Genomic DNA, 22,654 nt, shown 5'->3' with positions numbered 1-22,654 from the left:
TTTACAGGGTGTTCCATTTGAACCCCTTCATTCCATTGATATAAAATTGTTATCTTGGAAAGTTCTGTTTTTAATGGCTATTTCCTCGGCTCGAAGAGTCTCTGAGTTATCAGCCTTACATTGTGATTCTCCTTATCTGATTTTTCACTCAGACAAGGTAGTTCTGCGTACTAAACCTGGGTTCTTACCTAAGGTGGTCACTAACAGGAATATCAATCAAGAGATTGTTGTTCCATCCTTGTGTCCAAATCCTTCTTCAAAGAAGGAACGTCTTCTACACAATCTGGATGTAGTTCGTGCCCTCAAGTTCTACTTGCAGGCAACTAAAGATTTTCGCCAAACTTCTTCCCTGTTTGTCGTTTATTCTGGACAGAGGAGAGGTCAAAAAGCTTCTGCTACCTCTCTCTCTTTTTGGCTTCGTAGCATAATACGTTTAGCCTATGAGACTGCTGGTCAGCAGCCTCCTGAAAGAATTACAGCTCACTCCACTAGAGCTGTGGCTTCCACTTGGGCCTTTAAGAATGAGGCCTCTGTTGAACAGATTTGCAAGGCTGCAACTTGGTCTTCGCTTCATACTTTTTCCAAATTTTACAAATTTGACACTTTTGCTTCTTCGGAGGCTATTTTTGGGAGAAAGGTTCTTCAGGCAGTGGTTCCTTCTATATAATGAGCCTGCCTATCCCTCCCGTCATCCGTGTACTTTTGCTTTGGTATTGGTATCCCAGAAGTAATGATGACCCGTGGACTGATCACACATAACAGAAGAAAACATAATTTATGCTTACCTGATAAATTCCTTTCTTCTGTTGTGTGATCAGTCCACGGCCCGCCCTGTTTTAAGGCAGGTAAATATCTTTTAAATTATACTCCAGTCACCACTTCACCCTTGGTTACTCCTTTCTCGTTGATTCTTGGTCGAATGACTGGGACTGACGTGGAGGGGAGGAGCTATATGCAGCTCTGCTGGGTGAATCCTCTTGCATTTCCTGTTGGGGAGGAGTTATATCCCAGAAGTAATGATGACCCGTGGACTGATCACACAACAGAAGAAAGGAATTTATCAGGTAAGCATAAATTATGTTTTCTAGATATAAATTGAATGTTCAAGTGTTCAATTATAAACAAACCTAAGCATAAAAAAGTGCATCTAGTAAAAGTTATTACTCTATCGGTTAACAAAACAGTCTGCTACGTTTCTCCTGTAACAGAGGAAGAAGTCTTCATATTCCTATCTTCTGCTCATCTCACAACTTGACTCCATTCCTTCACAAATTCTTCCCTCTCTGCTTCTTTAAACCCTTCCCTAACTCTTCTTTTTAACCAATCTCTCGCCACTGGTGCATTTCCTGATACATTCAAGCATACGTCAATCAAACAATCCTAAACAAAGCCCTTACTTGACCCCCTCCACCCCTTCTAACTATAAGCCCGTCTTTTACTTCCCTTTGCCTCCAAATTATTGGAATGCCTAATTGCATAACTCAATTTCTCCCAACAAATTCCTTACTTGATCCCCTACAGCACATCTTCTGATCATTTGCCTCTCTCAGAGGTTCCACAAGGCTCTGTCTTGGGTCCCTTGCTTTTTTCTATCTTCATATATATCCTCCTTTGGGGTCCAGTACCACTTATATGCTGATGATGATATACAAATCTGTCATTTCTCTCCCTTTTTACTCAACCAAATTACCAGCTGTCTCTCTGCAATTTCTCTTGGATGTTTTTTGCACTGCCTCCAACTCACTGTGTCTAAAACTGAGCTTCTTCTTATTCCACCCCCCCTTCTCCATTTATCTTGCAGCTGTAGACTCTGATTCTCAACACCTAAACCTAGGTCTGCTGTTCACACTTGATTCTGAGCTCCCCATTTACTCCACATATACAAGCTCTTACCAAATCCTGCTGTGCACACCTGCGCAACATTTCCAGAATTCGACTCTTCCGTACTCAAGAAACTACAAAAATACCAATTCATTCCCTCATTTTGTCACGCATTGACTACTGCAATCTACTTCTAAATGGCCTTCCCAAACACTGCCTCTCCAATCTATCATGAATGCTTTAGCTAGACTGATTCAAGTCACCGATCTACATCAGCTGCTTCATTCTGCCAATCCCTACTCTAGCTCCCCATACACTTCAGTCTCAGTGCTATCTTTTACTCTGCACAGGCCCCGGAAGCATATCAACATATGCTCCCTGCACCCACATCCAATCACTGCGCCTACCACAGTTGTAGCTTATGTGCTATGTCTATTTAAATACAGTAATATTGCTATTACTTTCATTGCTAGGTATATCCATTGTTTGCATAGAACAAAAAATGATATGATAATAACATTTATAAAAACAAAAACGTATGTATTTGATAACTTGTTCTATTTAGTATACTTGTATACCTCTGCAGTACTTAATAACCACTCAGTGTATCGCTCCAGCTTATAGTTGCTGTGGATCATTCCGAGATCCCAAGACTTCAAGCATTGTATGAAAGAGGCCTGCAGAACAATGTGCGGGGGCTGCGCATAATCAATGCACAACAGATCCGAGAAAAAGAACCCTACTGCAGGGTGAGTATCATGGGAGTAACCGAGAGCATCCTAAAACTTTCCCATTGTGAAAAACAAATACATAATAAATTCAAATGTGTTCTTAAAGGGATACTAAACCCAATTTATTTATTTAATGATTCAGATAGAGCATCTAATTTTAAGCAACTTTCTAATTTACTCCTATTATCAATTTTTCTTTGTTTTCTTGCTATCTTTATTTAAAAAGCAAGAATGTAAAGATTAAGGTTCAGAACCTGGGTTATGCTTGCTTATTAGTGGCTTAAATGTAGCCACCAATAAGTAAGCGCTATCCAGGGTGCGGAACCTAAAATGGGCCAACTCCTAAGCTTTACATTCCTGCTTTTTAAATAAAGATAGCAAGAGAACAAAGAAAAATTTATACTAGGGGTACATTAGAAAGTTTCTTAAAATTCCATGCTCTGTCTGAATCATTAACTAAAAAAATGGGTTTAGTATCCCTTTAAATGGACTTTAAAAACTTTTTGCTTTGTGCAAAAATGTTGCTTACCCTACACTCCCTAAAGAGGCCAAAAAGCATCTTTTGTAACTTGGGCTTTCTTCAAAATGCTGCAAAATTTCTTAAACTATTTTAATTTGGCTTGAAATAATAATCTGTTTAATTTTATAATTATTATTTAATAATAATAATATTGTACTGAGGTTCACTGTGGAGTGTGACACTTTTTCATGAACTTCCTTGGTTCCTAGCTTATGAATGAAGACAAATCTGCAAGCCTGAACCTGGCTATAGCAGGTTCAGGCTAGGTGGAAGTTATAGTGATACAAATCTCTTTGAATGGACAATATAGACCACGTATGTTTTAGCACACTGCTGTAGTTTATCATCTAGATCTGAGATGGCCAACTCAGCACTAGTCTTTCCGGGCCCTGGGAAAAAGCAGAACTAAGAATGTGTGCCACAGTTTTTGTGGCCCCTGGAAAAATCAAAACTAAAAGTGTGCACTTGGGGGTGCCAAAAACTGAAAAGAGCCCTCTGGAAGGGAGAACAGCAAATAGAAGTGATCCAGAGGGAGCGGTGGCTATTCCCGGGTATCATTGGAGAGCTCCAGGCCCCCAGATGTCACAGTCCAAAAAGCGACATGATCCGTGGCTGGGGACCGGAGCGGCAGCCCAGCAAAGGGTATTTAGGAACAGTCCGAGGTGGGAGGTGTCAAAACCCCCAGGTTCTTGAGTGAGCTCCCTCTTAGTAATCACCCCAACCCATGCCCAACAAAGGCATGACAAACCCCCAGAAGAGCGGAGCTCTGTAGCATAGGGCCTCGGGAGCGACCTAAGTTAAAGTCCAGCAGGAATCTCTAGCGAATCCAGCCGGTGAATAGTTCCATAAGATCTCTGCAGGGACTCTGCTACCCCATTTTACCCCCTTCCTGAATTGCAATCAGCTCTTTATTGCACAAACAAAAGGGACTGGTGGAAAACACAATAATCCAAATAGGAGAAAGGGTTGCCCTGGCAGCATGGTATCCGTGACCGTTGTAATTTGTTTGTCATTCTTACACTAACAACCTTGCAATACAGAACACTGCTGTTCCAGAGCAGGCACATCAGCTGACCCACTTGTGTGATCAACGCTACTAAATGGGTAAATGGCAGTTTTTTCTCTGGACCAGAACTGCTCTGCAGCTCCTCATCTGTATTTTAAAGGGACAGTAACGTCAAAATTAAACTTTTATGATTCCGATAGGGCATGCAATTATAAACCACATTCCAATTTACTTTTATCATCAAATTTCCTTTGTTCTCTTGGCTTTCTTTGTTGAAGGCTAAACTTAGGTAGGCTCATAGACTGATTTCTAAGTCCCTGCAGGCCGTGCATTTTATTAGCTTTTCACAGGTAGGCAGTGCTAGTTCACTTATGCCATATAGATAGCATTGTGCTCACACCCATGGAGTTGTGAATGAGTCAGCACTAATTGGCTGAAATGTAAGTTTGTAAAAAGTACTGAGATAATGGGCAGTCTGCAGAGGCTTAAAGGGACAACATTTTTCTTTTGTGATTCAGATAGCTCATTAAATTTTAAGCAACTTTCTCATTTACTCCTATTATCAAATTTTCTTCATTCTCTTGGTATCTTTATTTGAAATGAAAGAATAAGTTTAGATGCCGGCCTATTTTTGGTGAACAACCTGGGTTGTCCTTGCTGATTTGTGGATAAATTCATCCACCGATAAAGTGCTGTCCAGAGTTCTGAACCTAAAAAAAGCTTAGATGCCTTCTTTTTCAGATAAAGATACAAAGAGAACAAAGAAAAATTGATAATAGGAGTAAATTAGAAAGTTGCTTAAAATTGCATGCTCTATCTGAATCACGAAAGAAAAAATTTGGGTTCAGTGTCCCTTTAAATGCAAGGTAATCACAGAGGTAAAAGGTATATTACGCTAACAGTGTTGGTTATGCAAATCTGGGGAATGGGTAATAAAAGGATTATCTATCATTTCAAACAATAAACATTTTCAAGTAGACTCTCCCTTTTAACTATGTGTTTAACCCCCACAAAGGGGTCACCAGCATAACAAGTTAGAGCATATCATTTTTCTACTATAATGGTCCTTTTTGAGCTGTACTATGATCGGTTATTAGTTTGTATTTTTGCACTATTGTGTAAGTTAGGCAAACAGTCTTCACTTGTGCCAGCAGCCTGAATGAAACTAATGATGGGGACATTTAACACTGGCCTTAGTGGTGACACTTAGTGGGTCATTACATTCCCTGCCTGTCCTTCAGTTAACCACGGTGTCATTAAACCTCTACCTTCACTCCTTGTATTACAGGGTGTTATGGCCATTGACTCTCCATACACAGGGATTGTAAACTACACACAGGTGTCAGAGGCCTACAAAAATGACTTTAGAGATGCTGGGGGCAGTGTCCTGACGGACTTTGAAGTTACCGACATAGAAATGGTGAAGGAGAGTCCAGCAGGATCTGAAGGAGGTGAGCTTTAATGATATTCTAACTGCCTGCACCAGTTCAGCTTAGAGAGGAGGCGGTTGTTAAAGGGCCATGATACCCACATTTTTTCTTTCCTGATTTAGAAAGAGAATGCATTTTTAAACATCTTTCTAATTTACTTCTATTATCTAATTTGATTTATTCTCTTGATATTCATTGCTGAAAAGCATATCTAGATATGCTCAGTAGCTGCTGATTGGTTGCTGCACATAGAAGCCTCATGTGATTGGCTCACCCATGTGCATTGCTTTTTCTTCAAATAAGGATATCTAAAAAATGAAGCAAAATAAATAATAGAAGTAAATTGTAATGTTTAAATTTGTATGTTCTATCTGCATCATGAAAGAAAGATTTTGGGTTTAGTGGCCCTTTAAGTGATTCATTCTCTCTAGGTTCACATTAGTAATAGTGAGTTTAGAAGTACAAACACACTTTAATTCTCACAATTCTCTTTCATTAGTTTGAATATTTTCATGTTTAAAGGGACACTGAACCCAATTTTTTTCTTTTGTAATTCAGATAGAGCATGCAATTTTAAGTAACTTTCTAATTTACTCCTATTATCAAATTTTCTTCGTTCTCTTGCTATCATTATTTGAAAAAGAAGGCATTTAAGCTTTTTTTTTGGTTTCAGTACTCTGGACAGCACTTTTTTTTATTGGTGGTTGAATTTATCCACCAATCAGCAAGGACAACCCAGGTTGTTCACCAAAAATGGGCCGGCATCTAAACTTACATTCTTGCATTTCAAATAAAGATACCAAGAGAATGAAGAAAATTTGATAATAGGAATAAATTAGAAAGTTGCTTAAAATTTCATGCTTAATCTGAATCACAAAAGAAAATTTTTGGGTACTGTGTCCCTTTAACATCCCATGAGCTAGTAAAGTAGTGATGGCAGCATTAAAGACTATTTCAAAGATGATCTCATATTTATTGTTCTTTATCTTAAAGAAACACTGTACTATAAAATATGTTTCCCCTTAAAGGGATAGTAAACCCCAAAATTTTATTTTATGATTCAGATAAAACATACAATTTTAATCAACTTTCCAATTTAATTCTATTATCAAATTTTCTTCATTCTCTTGTTATCCATTGCTGAAGGGACAGCATTGCACTACTGACAGGAAGCTGAAAATATCTTTTTAGCCAATCACAAGAGACAAATGTGTGCAGGCACCAATTAGCAGCAGCTCCCACTAGTGTATGATATGTGCGTATTTATTTTTAACAAGGGATACTAAGAGAACGAAGCACATTTCAAAATAGAAGTGAATTTAAAAGTGTCTTAAAATGACATGCTCTATCTGAATCATGCAAGTTTAATTTTGACTTTCCTATCCCTTTAATTAAATGCTGATCAATACATCAAATGCAAAAGCGCAACATCACAGCTACTTAACTGATTAGGTTACAAACTTCACTTAATATTATTTGACAGTAGTGGTGTCAACAAGGGGAAAACCAGTGCAGAAATCTAGTTTAGAATAATTGTGACACAGATTCTGTTTTCTGTTCATTTAAAACTGGTACATATTAAGAGTAAAACAGTTTTAAAGTATATTAATAATTTAGTTTTAAATGTTTTGTTGCGTTACAGAGACCACCTGATGCAAAAATGGTGTGCTGTATAATTCAATAGTGTGTAACTTTTGGATTATTGAGCCTAGTTTACTATTGGCCCCATGTATTAAAGGATGGACGGACGGACAAGGTTCCCGACACTGTATGTCCGCCGCCCAGATGTATCATTGCACAATAATTTCCTTGTGCAACACCACCCCCTGCTTTCGCCACCTGTTAATCACCCCGAACATACGTGTTTGGGTGTTTTATTATGTCTGCCACCTCAGAAGTGGAGGAGAGAGTAAGAAGCAGAGATTGGATGATCGCTGCTTCTTACATTGCGGAAAGCAAACTCGCTTACGCGAGGGCTTAAAAACAGAATCCCCTGCTTTGTATGTTGAGCCATATTTGTTTAACCAATAACCACACAGTATCTTCTTGCTTTGGAGTTGCAAGCACTGTAGCCTCTTAGTGTCACTCCTGATTGGTTCATTGTCAGCACTATGCTCAGAAGCAATTTTTGTGACTCTTGATTGGGACTGTTTATATATTTAACCCCTTTGTGGAGATTAAACTCATAGGCCCAGATTAAAAGGGGATCACTATATAAAGCGCAGGTTGTGATATAAAAATTGGCTAACATTAGCAAGTCCAAGGTAAAACAGATTTACCAGAGAAAAACATCACTTTTTATACTCGTATAGATAAATAAGTATAATATATATATATTTTTAAAAAAATAAAATTTTCTTCTAAGTTAAGTACATAGGTATTTGAAGTATTCCTAATGCACTTTCGGTTTAGCGGTCAAGCAAAAGAGAAATTAGTCATTTTTTTTAGCGTGCCCCATAGAAGCCTAGGGGCAAAAAGGGGTTAGCACAGTAATGTTAACTGACCACCAGAGTCTTTAGCTCGAGCGATAACTTTTTACTTTCAAATTGTAACACCAGCACAAACATAGACGCGCTATTGATTTACCTTGAGAGGTGCTAGCTCTCAACAGCACTAAAATGTTTGCACTCCACTTGTAATATAGCCCATAGTAAACATGGTCAGTAATGCAAAAATTACCTGCCCTAACAATTTAGAGCTTGCAAGGTTAACATTAGAATTTTCATTTAAAGGGACAGTCTACACCAGAATTTTTATTGTTTTAAAAGATAGATAATCCCTTAATTACCCATTCCCCAGTTTTGCATAACCAACACAGTTATATTAATATACTTTTAACCTCTGTGATTATCTTGTATCTAAGCCTCTGCAAACTGCCCCCTTATTTTAGTTCTTTTGACAGACTTGCAGTTTAGCCAATCAGTGCCTGCTCCCAGATAACTTCACGTGCACGAGCACAGTGTTATCTATATGAAACACATGAACTAACACCCTCTAGTGGTGAAAAACTGTTAAAATGCATTCTGAAAAGAGGGGGCCTTCAAGGTCTAAGAAATTAGCATATGAACCTCCTAGGTTAAGCTTTCAACTAAGAATATCAAGAGAACAAAGCAAAATTGGTGATAAAAGTAAATTGGAAAATTGTTTAAAATTGCATGCCCTATCTGAATCATGAAAGTTTATTTTGGCCTAGACTGTCCCTTTAATGTTATTTTTATCTCTGTACAATGTAGTAGTTTAGAACAAGGCTTTAAAATGTGTAAGGGGCATAAACCCAACATTATTCTTTCATGATTCAGCCAGAGCATATACTTTAAAACAACTTTCCACTTTACGTCTATTATCAAATTTAGCTTCATTCTCTTGGTATCCTTTGTTGAATAAGCAGCAATGCACTACTGGGAGCTAGCTGACAACAGGTGAGCCAATGACTATAGGCAACCACCAATCAGCAACCAGCTCCCATGAGTGCTTTGCTGCTCCTGAGGCTACCTAGATATGATTTTCAACAAAGGATAACGAGAATGAAGCAAAATAGATAATATAAATAAATTGGAAAGATTTTTAAAATTGTATGATGTACAGTATAGGAATCATGGGTTTACAGTGTTTAGAATTTACCTTCAAACATGTAGTCCAAAATCATAAATATATCGTGAGCACTTTATTGGTGGAACAGTGTCATATATAAATTGTTTAAGCAGGAGCTCTTATAGTCACTATATGGACATCCAACATGGCCTCAAAATGCATTGTACAGGAGTACACTGTTGCTCAGCAGTTATAGAATTAACCAAAATTCTTCCAGTGTCTTGGAAAAATACCAGCTTTTACATAGTTAGTGATTACACTCTTCACTTAAGATAGACAGAGAGCTCCACGCACAAATCAGGGAATAGCAGCAGTTCATCTTTTGTAGTTGAGGTCTCTGTTAGACCAGAAAATTGTAAACTGCCCTAAAGAGGATGAGGACCAGCAGCTGAAGTGCTTGTTGCTCCTAAGCCTAGGCAGTGAAACTGTTTCTATGCGCTGATCAATACAGAAAGTCAGGTGAAAACATTCAGGAAAAAATTGCATCTAATAGTTACCCAAAACAATCTGCAAGTGCCAGACAGGACCTTAGTTACTACTGCAGGATATTGCTGGTAGTTCGGCCTGGTTATGAAATTGGAACAGTATTCTGCACTCAGGGGTAGGCAGCTCACAACAGTGTTGTACATATTGGTCTTGTAATTCTAACATCAGACACTGTAATGATTTAGTAGAGAGTGAGGATGGATCACAACTGCAGAGTATGCAAAATAAATGATTTGTATCACTTTTGGCAAATGGACTATTGAACAGCATAGACCAAGCTGCTTTAAGTGAAGTTGTTATTCTCAAGTAATTGAATTGCAGATCAGAAACTTGTCTGGCAACAAATGATGTAAATCACATATGCTGTTGAATGTCACAGCAATAGTATAAACATAAACAAAGGCTGGATCAGAAGAAATGTAAAAAATAAAACAATTTCTTAGTAGCAAACTTTAGTGTTCAGCTAGCTCCCAGTATGATAAATCTTGATAAAGAAAAGCAGAGTTCCAGAAAGCAGGTAGTGTTGCTATTAGTGCTGGAGTAAGATATAACAGTTCAGTGTGAAGTGTAACTCTCAGTTTTAGACACTGTTAGTTAGTTTGTCACAGAATGGTATACACATGTGCTGATAGTCTTGCGGACAGTAGAGCAGCAGGGAAAAGCAAAGTTCAAGGTTTATTTGTACAGCACAGCTTAAAGTAACTACAGTGCTTACCCCCAGTCACCGGATGGTGTGAAATAGAAGCAGAATTAATTCTGAGATGTCCTTGTACTTAGTCCGTGGGAGGTTGTTTGTAGATGAGTTGCACTGTGTTGCAGTGGAAGAGAGATTGAAGTCCGCTGTGTGAGAAACGCTTCAGTGGCTCAAATGAGATAGCAACTCAGAGGGAGAAGGCAGCAAACACACTGCAGTATGAAATAAGTCTCTGTTGTAGCGTGCACGCTTAAAAGAAAAACTCGCCTCTGTAAAAGTTTATGTAGGCAAAATGAGCATATGAACCGGCAGTAAAAATAAGTAATCCCAAGGTAGTAGCTGGTTCAGAAATTGGAAGAAAAGCAGACTGGTTTGTTTTCAGAGAAAACACACAGCAAGTGGAAAACAGACAGACTTCAGAGCTAGTCTAGAAACTTAATAATTAAGCACCTGTCTGCAGTCAGCTGATGCCTTAAGTACAGGTAAGGCTGAAGTCAGGTGAATGGGAAAGGCATAGGTAAAACATGGAGTGGAATCCATACATAAGGTGAATGGGAAAGGCATAGGTAAAACATGAAGCGGAATCCTTACATACGCCCCCCTTCAAGCAAGCCGATCCTCGGCTTGATGTTTAGGTCTAAGAGGATATCGTCTGTGGAAACGGGAGATGAGTCTAGGTGCATCTATATTGGTATAAGGCTCCCAGGTGTCATCATCAGGTGAGTAGCCTTTCCATCTGACCAGATATTGTAAGACACCTTTATGCCGTCTGGAATCCAGGAGGTCTTGAATTTCATAAGTGTCCGGATCCAGGGGTACAGGTACAGGTGGTAAAATAGTTTTCACTGAAGGATCATCTGAAGCTGGTTTAAGAAGGGACACATGAAAAGTAGGATGGATGGGTATAGAACTGGGAAGGTCCAGAGTAACTGCATTTGGGTTAACAACGTGAGTGATAGTGAACGGTCCGATATATAATCCTGCTAGTTTTTTACTGGGAACAGGGATTTTGATATTTTTTGTCGAAAGCCAAACTTTATCGCCTATGGCATAAGATGGTGATGGTCGTCTGCGTAAGTCGTAGTATTTCTTCTGTGAGGTCTGAGCCTGTTGGATATTTGTTTTTAGGAAGTGGAAGTTTTCAGCGAGCTTCTGTAGTAGATCATCTACAGAAGGAGAAATTGGGTTATCCGTTTGTTCCAGGGAAAAATGTGGATGAAAAGCATAATTTGCAAAGAAGAGTGAAACTTTGGTGGATGAATTAACCGAGTTATTGTAGGCAAATTCGGCCAGATATAGGTATTGTGACCATTCATTTTGCTGATAAGAGCAATAACAGCGTAGATACTGCTCTAGCCATTGATTTAATTTCTCTGTTTGGCCATTTGTTTGTGGATGGAAGGCAGTACTTAGGCGATGATCAATTTTCAGTTGAGCAGAAAGACTTTTCCAGAACTTCGAGGTAAACTGAGTACCCCTATCAGTTGTTATGATTGAAGGAATTCCGTGGTATCTGACAATCGAATTTAAGAAGAGTTGTGCTGTCTCACTGGAAGTGGGAAGTTTGTTAAAAGGGATAAAATGAGCCATTTTGGTCAGGATGTCTGTGACAACAAGAATGGTGTTGAAACCTGAACTCACAGGTAATTCAACTATGAAGTCCATGCCGAGATGTAACCAAGGTCTATCAGGTATTTGAATTGGAAGAAGATGTCCATATGGCTTGGCCCTTTCCTTTTTGGAAGTAATGCAGATGGAGCAGTTTGAGATATAGTTTTTTACAGATGTTTCCAAATTTGGCCACCAGTAGGATCTGCTGAGAAGTTCCTTTGTTTTCATAATACCTGGATGTCCAAGGAGAGGTGGATCATGATGTTGTTTAATTAGAGCAGGTCTAAGAATCTCGGGGACATACAAGAGAGTCCCATGATAGTAGAGGTTGTTTCTACAAGATAGTCGGAGTTGAGGTAGCTGAGGATCTGACCGTAAAGCTGTTTGAAGTTGCGTCTTGAAAGTGGACAGTAGACCCAAAAATCTATCTGTGGGAATGATAGAAGTAGATTCCTGAGTGTTTGGAGGTCTAGGGTCTTTCCTAGAAAGTGCGTCCGCCTTTCCATTTTTAGAGCCGGGCCTGTAGATGATTTGATAGTTAAACCTGCTGAAGTATAGGCTCCATCTTACCTGTCGACTAGAGAGAGTTTTATTCCTCTGTAGGAACTCGAGATTACGGTGATCCGTGTAGATGATTATTGGTAAGACGGTGCCCTCCAGGAGATGTCTCCAATGTTCAAAGGCACGTTTTATTGCCAGGAGTTCCTTTTCTCCAACAGCATAGTTCATCTCAGGTGCAGAAAGAATTTTGGAATAGAAAGCTACTGGATGTAGTGGTTGGGATATACTGCGTCTTTGCGAGAGGACAGCTCCAAGGGCATAATCGGAGGAATCCACCTCCAAAATGAATTGGAGAGAAGGGTCAGGAAATTGAAGTATTGGAGCTGAGCAGAAGGAGTTTTTTAATGAGTTGAAAGCTTCAGTTGCTTTGGAGTTCCAGGTGAAAGGTGTACTGGAACTGGTGAGTACAGTGAGAGGTTTAGCAATTTGAGAGAAATTTTTAATAAACTTTCTATAATAGTTGCTAAACCCGAGGAAACGTTGTAGTTCCTTCCTATTTTTTGGTTGTGGCCAGTTTTTTACTGAATCGACTTTGTTAGCCTGCATTTGGATACCTTTTGGGCCAATGGAGTACCCCAAAAAATCTATTTCCTTGGTGTGGAATACACACTTTTCTAGTTTTGCATATAGCCTATGAACTTGGAGCCTGGAAAGTATCCAACTAACATGTTTAACATGTTCTTCAAGCGTGTTTGAGTACACTAGAATGTCGTCCAGGTATACGACCACACAAGTATCAAGAAGATCGTGAAATATATCGTTAATAAAATACTGGAATGTGGCCGGGGCGTTAGTTAACCCGAACGGCATTACCAGGTACTCAAACAGGCCGTATCTTGTCCTAAAGGCGGTCAACCACTCATCCCCTTCTCTTATGCGGACAAGGTTATAAGCCCCTCTTAGATCTAATTTGGTGAAGATTTTGGCATGTTGGAGGCGTTCAATGAGTTCGGGGATGAGTGGTAGGGGATACCTGTTTTTTATCGTAATTTTATTGAGCTCCCTGAAGTCGATGATTGGTCGAAGGGAGTTATCTTTGTTTCTTACGAAGAAGAACCCGGCTGCTGCTGGAGAAACTGAAGGACGTATAAAACCTTTTTTTAAGTTTTCATCTAAATATGTCTTTAAATGATCAAGCTCGGGTTGGCAAAGAGGGTAGAGATGACCGTAGGGAGGAGTGGTACCAGGTTTGAGGTCGATCGGACAGTCATACGACCGATGAGGAGGTAGAGTATCAGCTTCCTTCTTACTGAATACGTCTGCAAACTTCTCATATACTTTAGGTATGTGTGGAGTTTCTGTCAAATGGAAGAGAACAGAATGATTTAGACAGGTTTGCTGGCAATATGGTGAATCAAATTTTACTTCCAAAGAACACCAATTGATCACAGGTTCGTGTAAACGGAGCCATTGTAACCCTAGTACAATGGGGAATAGAGGAGAGGTAATAACATCAAAGGTGATGTATTCCTGATGTGAACCTAGGGTGGATACCAAAATGGGAATTGTATGCTGAGTAATAGGACCAGAAGAAAGTTCAGACCCATCTACAACCCGTATAGAGACAGGAGACAATTTAGTGATGAGAGGTATTTTATATTTTTCAACAATAGCTTTATCTATGTAATTCCCTTGGGCTCCTGTGTCAATTATAGCTTCTTTCGTCATGCGATTGCTGTCCCACTGTAAAGAGAGGGTTAAAGTACAGTGAATTGGTTTATCATGTTCAATCATTGAAGTCAAATGTAAGAGAGACTTATTATTTTTATTTTTACGTAGGGAGGGGCATTCGCGGATAGGATGGTTTGGGCTTCCACAATACATACACAGTCCTTTTGATTTTCTTCTAAACCTTTCTTCAGAGGTCAATGGACCCCTCCTAAAGCCTATATCCATAGGTTCAGGCACACTTGATGAAGAAGCAGTTGGAGGAGGATGGAATGATCTCTTGTAAGAAGAATCCCGAATTTGACGCTCTGACTTCCTTTCGCGAAGCCTTCTATCTATTTGCATTGAGAGCTTCATGAAGCCGTCTAAGGAGTCAGGGAGATCAGTTCGGGCTAGCTCATCTTTAACTGCTTCCGAGAGTCCTAGGCGAAATTGGTTTCTTAAGGCAATCACGTTCCATTGGGAATCAATGGCATGTTGTTTAAACTCCGTTATATAAACTTCAACAGGACGGTTGCCTTGCTTTAGTTTCCGCATCTTGCTTTCTGCAGTCAATTGTAAATTTGAGTCTGAATAAAGTTCATCCATGACTGCTAGAAAAGACTGTAGGGATGATAGAATAGGATCGTTGGTTTCAAAGAGCGTGTCTGCCCAGATTCGGGGTTCACCCCGTAGATAGGTAATCATTGTGAGCACTTTAATCTTATCATTAGGATATGTGAGTGGCTTAAGGTTGAAAGTGAGGAGGCAGGCATTCCTATATTGGCGATAGAGACTCCTATCACCATTGAACAAATCAGGTGCTGCAATCTGTGGTTCCACAATAGATTCAGCAGCTTTTGCTTTGGGAGGAGTTGTCTCTCTTATAACCTTAGTTAAAGTCTCATTTTCAATCTTTAGATCTCTAAGGCCTTGACTGAGTTCATCTACTCTTTTAGACAGGTTGTAAACGAATTGGGGCAAATCTGCTGGATCCATATTTTTTGGGCTTAATTATTCTGTAATGATTTAGTAGAGAGTGAGGATGGATCACAACTGCAGAGTATGCAAAATAAATGATTTGTATCACTTTTGGCAAATGGACTATTGAACAGCATAGACCAAGCTGCTTTAAGTGAAGTTGTTATTCTCAAGTAATTGAATTGCAGATCAGAAACTTGTCTGGCAACAAATGATGTAAATCACATATGCTGTTGAATGTCACAGCAATAGTATAAACATAAACAAAGGCTGGATCAGAAGAAATGTAAAAAATAAAACAATTTCTTAGTAGCAAACTTTAGTGTTCAGCTAGCTCCCAGTATGATAAATCTTGATAAAGAAAAGCAGAGTTCCAGAAAGCAGGTAGTGTTGCTATTAGTGCTGGAGTAAGATATAACAGTTCAGTGTGAAGTGTAACTCTCAGTTTTAGACACTGTTAGTTAGTTTGTCACAGAATGGTATACACATGTGCTGATAGTCTTGCGGACAGTAGAGCAGCAGGGAAAAGCAAAGTTCAAGGTTTATTTGTACAGCACAGCTTAAAGTAACTACAGTGCTTACCCCCAGTCACCGGATGGTGTGAAATAGAAGCAGAATTAATTCTGAGATGTCCTTGTACTTAGTCCGTGGGAGGTTGTTTGTAGATGAGTTGCACTGTGTTGCAGTGGAAGAGAGATTGAAGTCCGCTGTGTGAGAAACGCTTCAGTGGCTCAAATGAGATAGCAACTCAGAGGGAGAAGGCAGCAAACACACTGCAGTATGAAATAAGTCTCTGTTGTAGCGTGCACGCTTAAAAGAAAAACTCGCCTCTGTAAAAGTTTATGTAGGCAAAATGAGCATATGAACCGGCAGTAAAAATAAGTAATCCCAAGGTAGTAGCTGGTTCAGAAATTGGAAGAAAAGCAGACTGGTTTGTTTTCAGAGAAAACACACAGCAAGTGGAAAACAGACAGACTTCAGAGCTAGTCTAGAAACTTAATAATTAAGCACCTGTCTGCAGTCAGCTGATGCCTTAAGTACAGGTAAGGCTGAAGTCAGGTGAATGGGAAAGGCATAGGTAAAACATGGAGTGGAATCCATACATAAGGTGAATGGGAAAGGCATAGGTAAAACATGAAGCGGAATCCTTACAGACACAGGCGGGATGCAGGTAGAATAGACTGATGCCCTTTAGAGGCATATTGAAGCTTTACGATATGAATATAGCTGTAGGGTAGGGTTCAATCAGGTCTGCTCCAAGGGAATATAGTGGGTCATGTGGGATACATAAGCCAGGATTACCTTGGGCAAGGGCAGGTTAGTAACCATGGTTACTGATTATTTCTCCTGTACTCTAGTCCAGGTATCCTGAAAATCTAGCCTCTTAGTGTGTCCTGAGGACTGGAATTAAGAAACACTGTTCTAGGATCTGCTGCAACTACATTTCAATGGCAAACGTCATCTCTCAGCAGTCATTTTATTATTTCTGAATTCTTAAAAATTAAATCAGGTCTTACTTTTCTGGGTTATGTTTACATATCTAGAGATCAAGGCAAAATATTAGAATATTACAGATAACTCACAATTGCTGCTGTTGAAATTCATCTGTCTGATATAAAATGTAATTGTACTTAGAGTTTTGCAACATTAACCGTTACTTGTTAAGGAAGCTCAGATGCTGTAATTGAATTACTTTAGCTGTCTTGAGTATTACAGGCTTTTTAATAACGTTTTGTTTTATCATAGGAATTGAATATCCAATTGTGATCAGAAACACAAAGGTAACATTTTTCTGTTGAACACAACATTCTCACTGTTATTCTACCGAAGGATCAGCTATTTTTTATATATATTTATAGTGTCAAGCAATGTGACAGCTGAGTGACAGAATGACTGTTTAAAGCCCCCACAGCACATGTTTTAGCTCCTACAGAGAACAAAAACATATGCGTCTTATAAAATAACAAATCTTCACATTATGGACCATTTCAGTTCTGTTGTTGAGTGGTTGTGCAATTGATATTTACTGTCTCTTGATCTGTAACCTAGGAGATATTTATCATACACAGGCATCACAGATCAGCTTGAGGAAAAGTGGGTTTCATGAATCCATTGGTTCTGAAATAAAGGCTTGATTTTCCAGGGCTGGATTGTTTTCTGTTCAGAACACTAAAACAAGACCAAAAAAGTATAAATTGTTGTTTAAAGTGGTTTAGAAAACATTTAATTTGGCACTTTTTTAAGGTTATCCCTCTATTGCTTTAAAGGAACATTAAATGCATGTTAATACCTTATAAAGGACTCGATTATATTTGGCACGGTAACAGTTGCGGGCAAGCAAAAAATAAAGGGTTTTTTTGCGTGCGTTTGAAGTAGTTGAAAGTGTGTGGGAGGGGGAAATATTACAATTGCATTCATAATAACACTATCTAATATAACTTTTTATTGAAATTTTACTTAATAAATAAATTTTTGAGAGAGAGATAAATTGAGTTGCTATGAGTATTTCCCTCTACTTTGTTTATATATACTGTATATATGTATGTGTATGTATATATATATATATATATATATATATATATATATATATATATATATATATATATATATATATATATATGCTTTTTCCCACACTTTTCGCACTTCATTAAAGTTTTAACGCATGCGATATTTGAAGTGAGTATCGGGTTAGCGCACAAGCGAAGACTTTTTACTTTTAACCTGTTATACCCAATGCATGCAAAAAGCCGAAGTCAAACGGAGTTAAAGTGCGATAGCAAACTGCCGCTCCACTCATAATCTAGCCAAAAATATATTTTATTATACACAATGAAAACAGATTGATTTTATTATTTAAATCTAACCCTGTAACATGCTTTTAGTGATAGCTTGATATGTGAAGGACTTCACTTCTACCTTTCCCTCATTGGCTACAGCATAGACTATATGATAAACAATTCTCAAGGTTTTTCATGGTGTACATACGTCCCTGGACACATAATACATAATAACATAATATATTTAAGCACTTTTTTTTAATCACTCAATACAGCCAAGTATTTGGATACCTGTGTCACCATCAATACTGGCCAATGTACTCTATTATAATTATTATTGTTATCAGTTATTTGTAGAGCAACAACAGATTCCGTAGCGCTAACTCTATCTAACATTGTATCCTGCTATATTATTATTTCATGGGCAGAGCGAAGAGGTGCATTGTAAGTACGTGGTCACATGCGCTGGCCTATTTTCAGACAGATTGTCCCAAGCCAGCGGTTGTAGCCCAGAGCCACGTATCGTTCCATTCCGTGGGGATTACTTAGTGCTGAAGCCTGAAAAATGCTATCTTGTTAAAGGCAACATTTATCCGGTAAGTTAGAACTTAAAATCCATAGGAGCGATTGAGAACTGAAAATACCATACAGTCATTCTCAAAAGTGAAGAGCTTTTAATTTAAACAAAATAATCATGTGCTATCAAGTGTTTGTTCTGATACACTGCTGTGTTGCTGAGATAGATTAGATGGTAAAATGGCCGACTGTTGTACCCGATTTCCTGCTGATACCTTATAGTTGTAGATTCCAGCATGGCTGACTGATTCTTTCATCCTTCCAGGATCAATAAACTGAGTAATAATAGCTATTATTTGTCCGTTAAAAGCCAAGGCCTACATGCCGAGCAATATGAGTTGCTTTAAATGGTGATAAAAATCAGTTATGGCCAACTTCATAACACATGAGGTCAGATAACATTTTAGAACAATTAAGGGTTGCATATAAATGTATTGTAATTGTGACTGACTCCGGATACCCCAACTGGGTATCTTCACCAAAAGGACCTTCTTCACCCTGGAACCTGTAGCTGTAGAGCTGGAAAGTGATTATAGCAAGTAGCCCACCCTAATAAACAGACAAGACCAGTATTAAGGTGAAACATTAGCTGCTTTATTGAGACAAACACACAGCTTATATACACAATTGCCATCTGATAAGAGCCTAATCTGATCAAAAGAGCACCGCCCCTCCAGACAGGCTGGCACCTCTATAGGAGCCATAGGCACATAGAGATCCCATAATAGCTAGGTTGTAGTTTTGGAGTGATCCTGAGGGAGTGGCAGCTATTCCAGGGTATCATTGGAGAGCTCCAGGCCCCAAGATGTCACAGTCCAAAAAGCGACATGATCCATGGCTAGGGACTGGAGTGGCTGCCTGGCAAAGGGTACTCAGGAACAGTCTGAGGTGGGGGGCTCCAAAAACCCCAGGTTCCAGAGTGAGCTCCCTCTTAGTAATCCCCAGAAGAGCGGAGCTCTGGAGCAAAGGGCTTTGAGAGAGACCTAGGTTAAATCTCTAGGGATCTCAGCCGGTGAATAATTCCATAAGATCCCGGCTGGGACTCGGCAAGGCATGAAGGGGGTAAAGCGTGGGTAACTATTAGCTCTTTCAGGTCAAAGTTCCATTACTGCAAAAACAAAGGGGACTGGTGGAAAACATAATAATCCAAGTAGGGGAAGGGGTTGCCCTGGCAGCCTGGTATCCATGACAGTGTAAACCCCCTCCCCCCTCATAGCCCAGCTGACTCGGGTAGATCCTGATGGGTCGGCTTGGGGCTGTTCGGTGGTGTTATTCCAATTCAGTGTGCCGGGAGAGGCCATCTGCATTGCCGTTACGCTTTCACGGCCAAAACTAAATGGTGAAGTTGAATGGCTGCAAGGCTAAGCTTCACCACAACAGCCATCATTGTCCCCGGAAACCCTATTAAGCCAAACCAGAGGGTTGTGGTCAATGAGCAGTGTAAAAGATCTCCCGTACAAATAAGGTTGCAAATACTTGAGGGCCCACACCAGCGCCAAACACTCCTTCTCTACTGCCGCGTAACCCACCTCCCTAGGCAGTAGTTTTCGGCTGGTGTACGCTACGGGGTGCTCATGGCCCTCTTCGTCCACCTGGCTCAGAACTGCGCCCAACCCTGACATGGAGGAATCTGTATTGACACAAACGTTTGGATGGGTTAGGAGCGCCCAGGATAGGGGCAGAAATTAAGGCTGTTTTCAGTTGTTGGAAGGAAGCCCCGCACTCAGGGGACCACAGGACTTGCCGAGGTAAGTGTTTTCTGGTCAGGGGTTTGGCCAGGGTACTGTAGTTGGGGACAAACTCCAAGAGACTAGGACTTGGGTCTTGGTTTTGGGGATTGGCCAGTTAGAGACTGCCTCAATCTTGGCCGGCTCTGGCTTCTGCTTCCCGCATCCCACTCGGTGTCTAAGGTACTGGACCTCTGTCCTCCCTACCTTGCACTTGTCTGTCTTCAGAGTCAGACCCGCATCCCTGATGCGGTCCAAGACGATACCTAGGTTAACCAGGTGTTCCTCCCTGGTATCGCTGTAGATTGCAATGTCATCCAGGTATGCAGAGGCATAATCTTGGACGCCATCGAGGAGGTGATCTACCATCCTCTGAAATGTCGCCGGAGCATTCTTCATCCCAAACAGCATGACTTAAAACTGGTACAGGCCGAATGGAGTGATGAATGCTGACTTCGGAATAGATTCCGGGTCGAGAGGAATCTGACAGTAACCCTTGCAGAGATCTAACGTTGTCAGAAAGTTACCCCGGGCTCATCCACCTAGGGCATAGAATAGGCGTTGGTCGGAGTCCGGTCATTAAACTTAGTACCTGTCTGATTTGCTCCCGCTGCACAATCCCTATCCGCACATCTACTCTTTTGCCGGCACCCTACTCCGCCTGGGCACCTCCGGCATGGGGATACTCTCCAAGTCCTCCATGGCCAGAGCACATATGGTGGCTACCTCCTCTGGTCTCTCCTGGTACGCCTTCAGCATGTTCACATGGAAGGTCTGGCGGACTCGTTCATCTGAACATTTGGCTACCAGGTAGGTAGTATCACAAAGCTGTGAACAGGAGGTGCATCAGGTATCTCTCTTAGTCCTTGTGGGAGGCAGAGAACGTCCGAAGCAGCTGCTTCAGTGTTCCATTGAATCTCTCGCATAACCCGTTGGTCTGGGTGTGGTATGGGGAGCTTGGCAGGGGTTTTGTTTCGCAATGCCTCCATAGCTGCTTGGTCCGAGATAATCTCCTAGGGGAAACCCACTCTGGCAAAGATCCGGACCAGGGCAACGGCTACTGTCTCTGCCTGGATATTGGCAGGGGGGATTGCCTCCCGTTACCGGGTAGCATAATCTACTACCGTCAGTATATATATATTTTTCCCGTGGGGCTAGGACGGGGCAATGGGCTGATGATGTCAACAGCTATCCTGCTGAAAGGTTCATCAATGATAGGGAGGGGATGCAGGGAAGCTTTAGTATGGTCACCTTTCTTTCCTACTCTCTGACAGATGTCACAAGTACTGCAGTACTGCCTAACGTCCCCTGTAATCCCTGGCCAGAAAAAGGTCTGGGTAAGTCGGTGGCGGGTCCGAGTAATCCCTAGATGTCCTGCCAGGGGAATGTTGTGCCCAATGTGTAGTAGGTCGTACCAATACTTTTGCGGTACCACCAACCCTTTACAGGAGTCCTCTGTCCCATTCAAAGCGGTCCCCTCCTAACCCACCTGGGTCTGCCCCCACCCGTTCCCGGTAGGGGGCTAACGTCTGGTCACTTAATGTCTCCTGGACAAAGTCGGAAGCCCAGGAGATAGGGTAATCTGTGGTGGAGGGTTACCTGGGTCCCATCCTCGAGTGCTTCAGCATGGAACCTGACTTGTTGGCGGATGGTAGCAGGGAAAGCATCCGTGGAGGCATCCATAAGGAAGGAGGATGCGAGGTGTCCCAAGTCATTCCCTAGTAGAACTTCTGCTGGCAAGTGGCCCCCACTTCTACAGCACGGGAACCGGTACTTCAATCCAAGTGGACCTGTGCTGTGGGGATTCGGAGCACCTTACCCCCAGCCACACGAACTGTAACTGATTTCCCTGTCTGGTCCGAATTTGTGACAAGGTGTGGCTAGACAAGAGTAATGGTGGCTCCGCTGTCTCGTAATCCTTAGGCCTGACAGCCGTTAATCCACACTGCCGCTTGTACCGTGTCTACCTCATGCAAGAATCTATATTTCTCTTCTGTCCAAGTTGCGGGGTTAGCGGGGCTTTGGAAACTCCAGCTGGTGCTCTGGTCCGGTTGGTAGGGGAAGGGTTATGTGGGCAATTGGACTGTACACAGCCCATCTGATCGCATCCGTAGCACCAGACTCCCGTCCTCCGGGGTGGAACGGGGCGAGGGCGACGGGATTGAGCCGGTGAGGCTGAAGGGTAACAACTAGCCGCTGGAGTTCAAGAAGGTGCTGCAGGAGGACGGACCACTGGGTTAGGTTCGGGTCGAACCGTGCGTCAGGCATCTAGGAACTGGTCTACCAGAACTGCTGCTTGATCGGCAGTGGCGGGTTTGCGATCCCAGACCCATTCTCGTACCTCCGGTGGGGAGTGGTCATAAAAATGTTCCAGAAGGATGAGCTGTGAGGCTTGTGCCAGGGTGGTCACTTGGCAACCAGAGAACCAATAGTCTAGGGAGCCGGTGAACTAATTGGTCCACTCGGTAAAGGGTTGCCCCTCTCTCATTCTCAGA

General features: G+C 41.0%; 1 protein-coding gene across 1 annotated transcript in view; it reads left to right on the top strand.

The window, feature by feature from the left end:
- The window catches only part of L2HGDH (L-2-hydroxyglutarate dehydrogenase), a 46,455-nt gene that overhangs the window by 5,725 nt on the left and 18,076 nt on the right, over positions 1–22,654 (top strand). The window contains exons 3-6 of the mRNA XM_053711109.1: positions 2,439–2,570; positions 5,367–5,529; positions 16,826–16,860; positions 18,285–18,452. Coding sequence (XP_053567084.1) covers positions 2,439–2,570; positions 5,367–5,529; positions 16,826–16,860; positions 18,285–18,452 — 498 coding nt within the window. The remainder of the gene's footprint in view (positions 1–2,438; positions 2,571–5,366; positions 5,530–16,825; positions 16,861–18,284; positions 18,453–22,654) is intronic.

The sequence above is a fragment of the Bombina bombina genome, chromosome 1 (genome assembly GCF_027579735.1).
Source record: "Bombina bombina isolate aBomBom1 chromosome 1, aBomBom1.pri, whole genome shotgun sequence".
NCBI classification, from domain to species: domain Eukaryota; kingdom Metazoa; phylum Chordata; class Amphibia; order Anura; family Bombinatoridae; genus Bombina; species Bombina bombina.
This window is presented reverse-complemented; position numbering and strand designations above follow the sequence as displayed.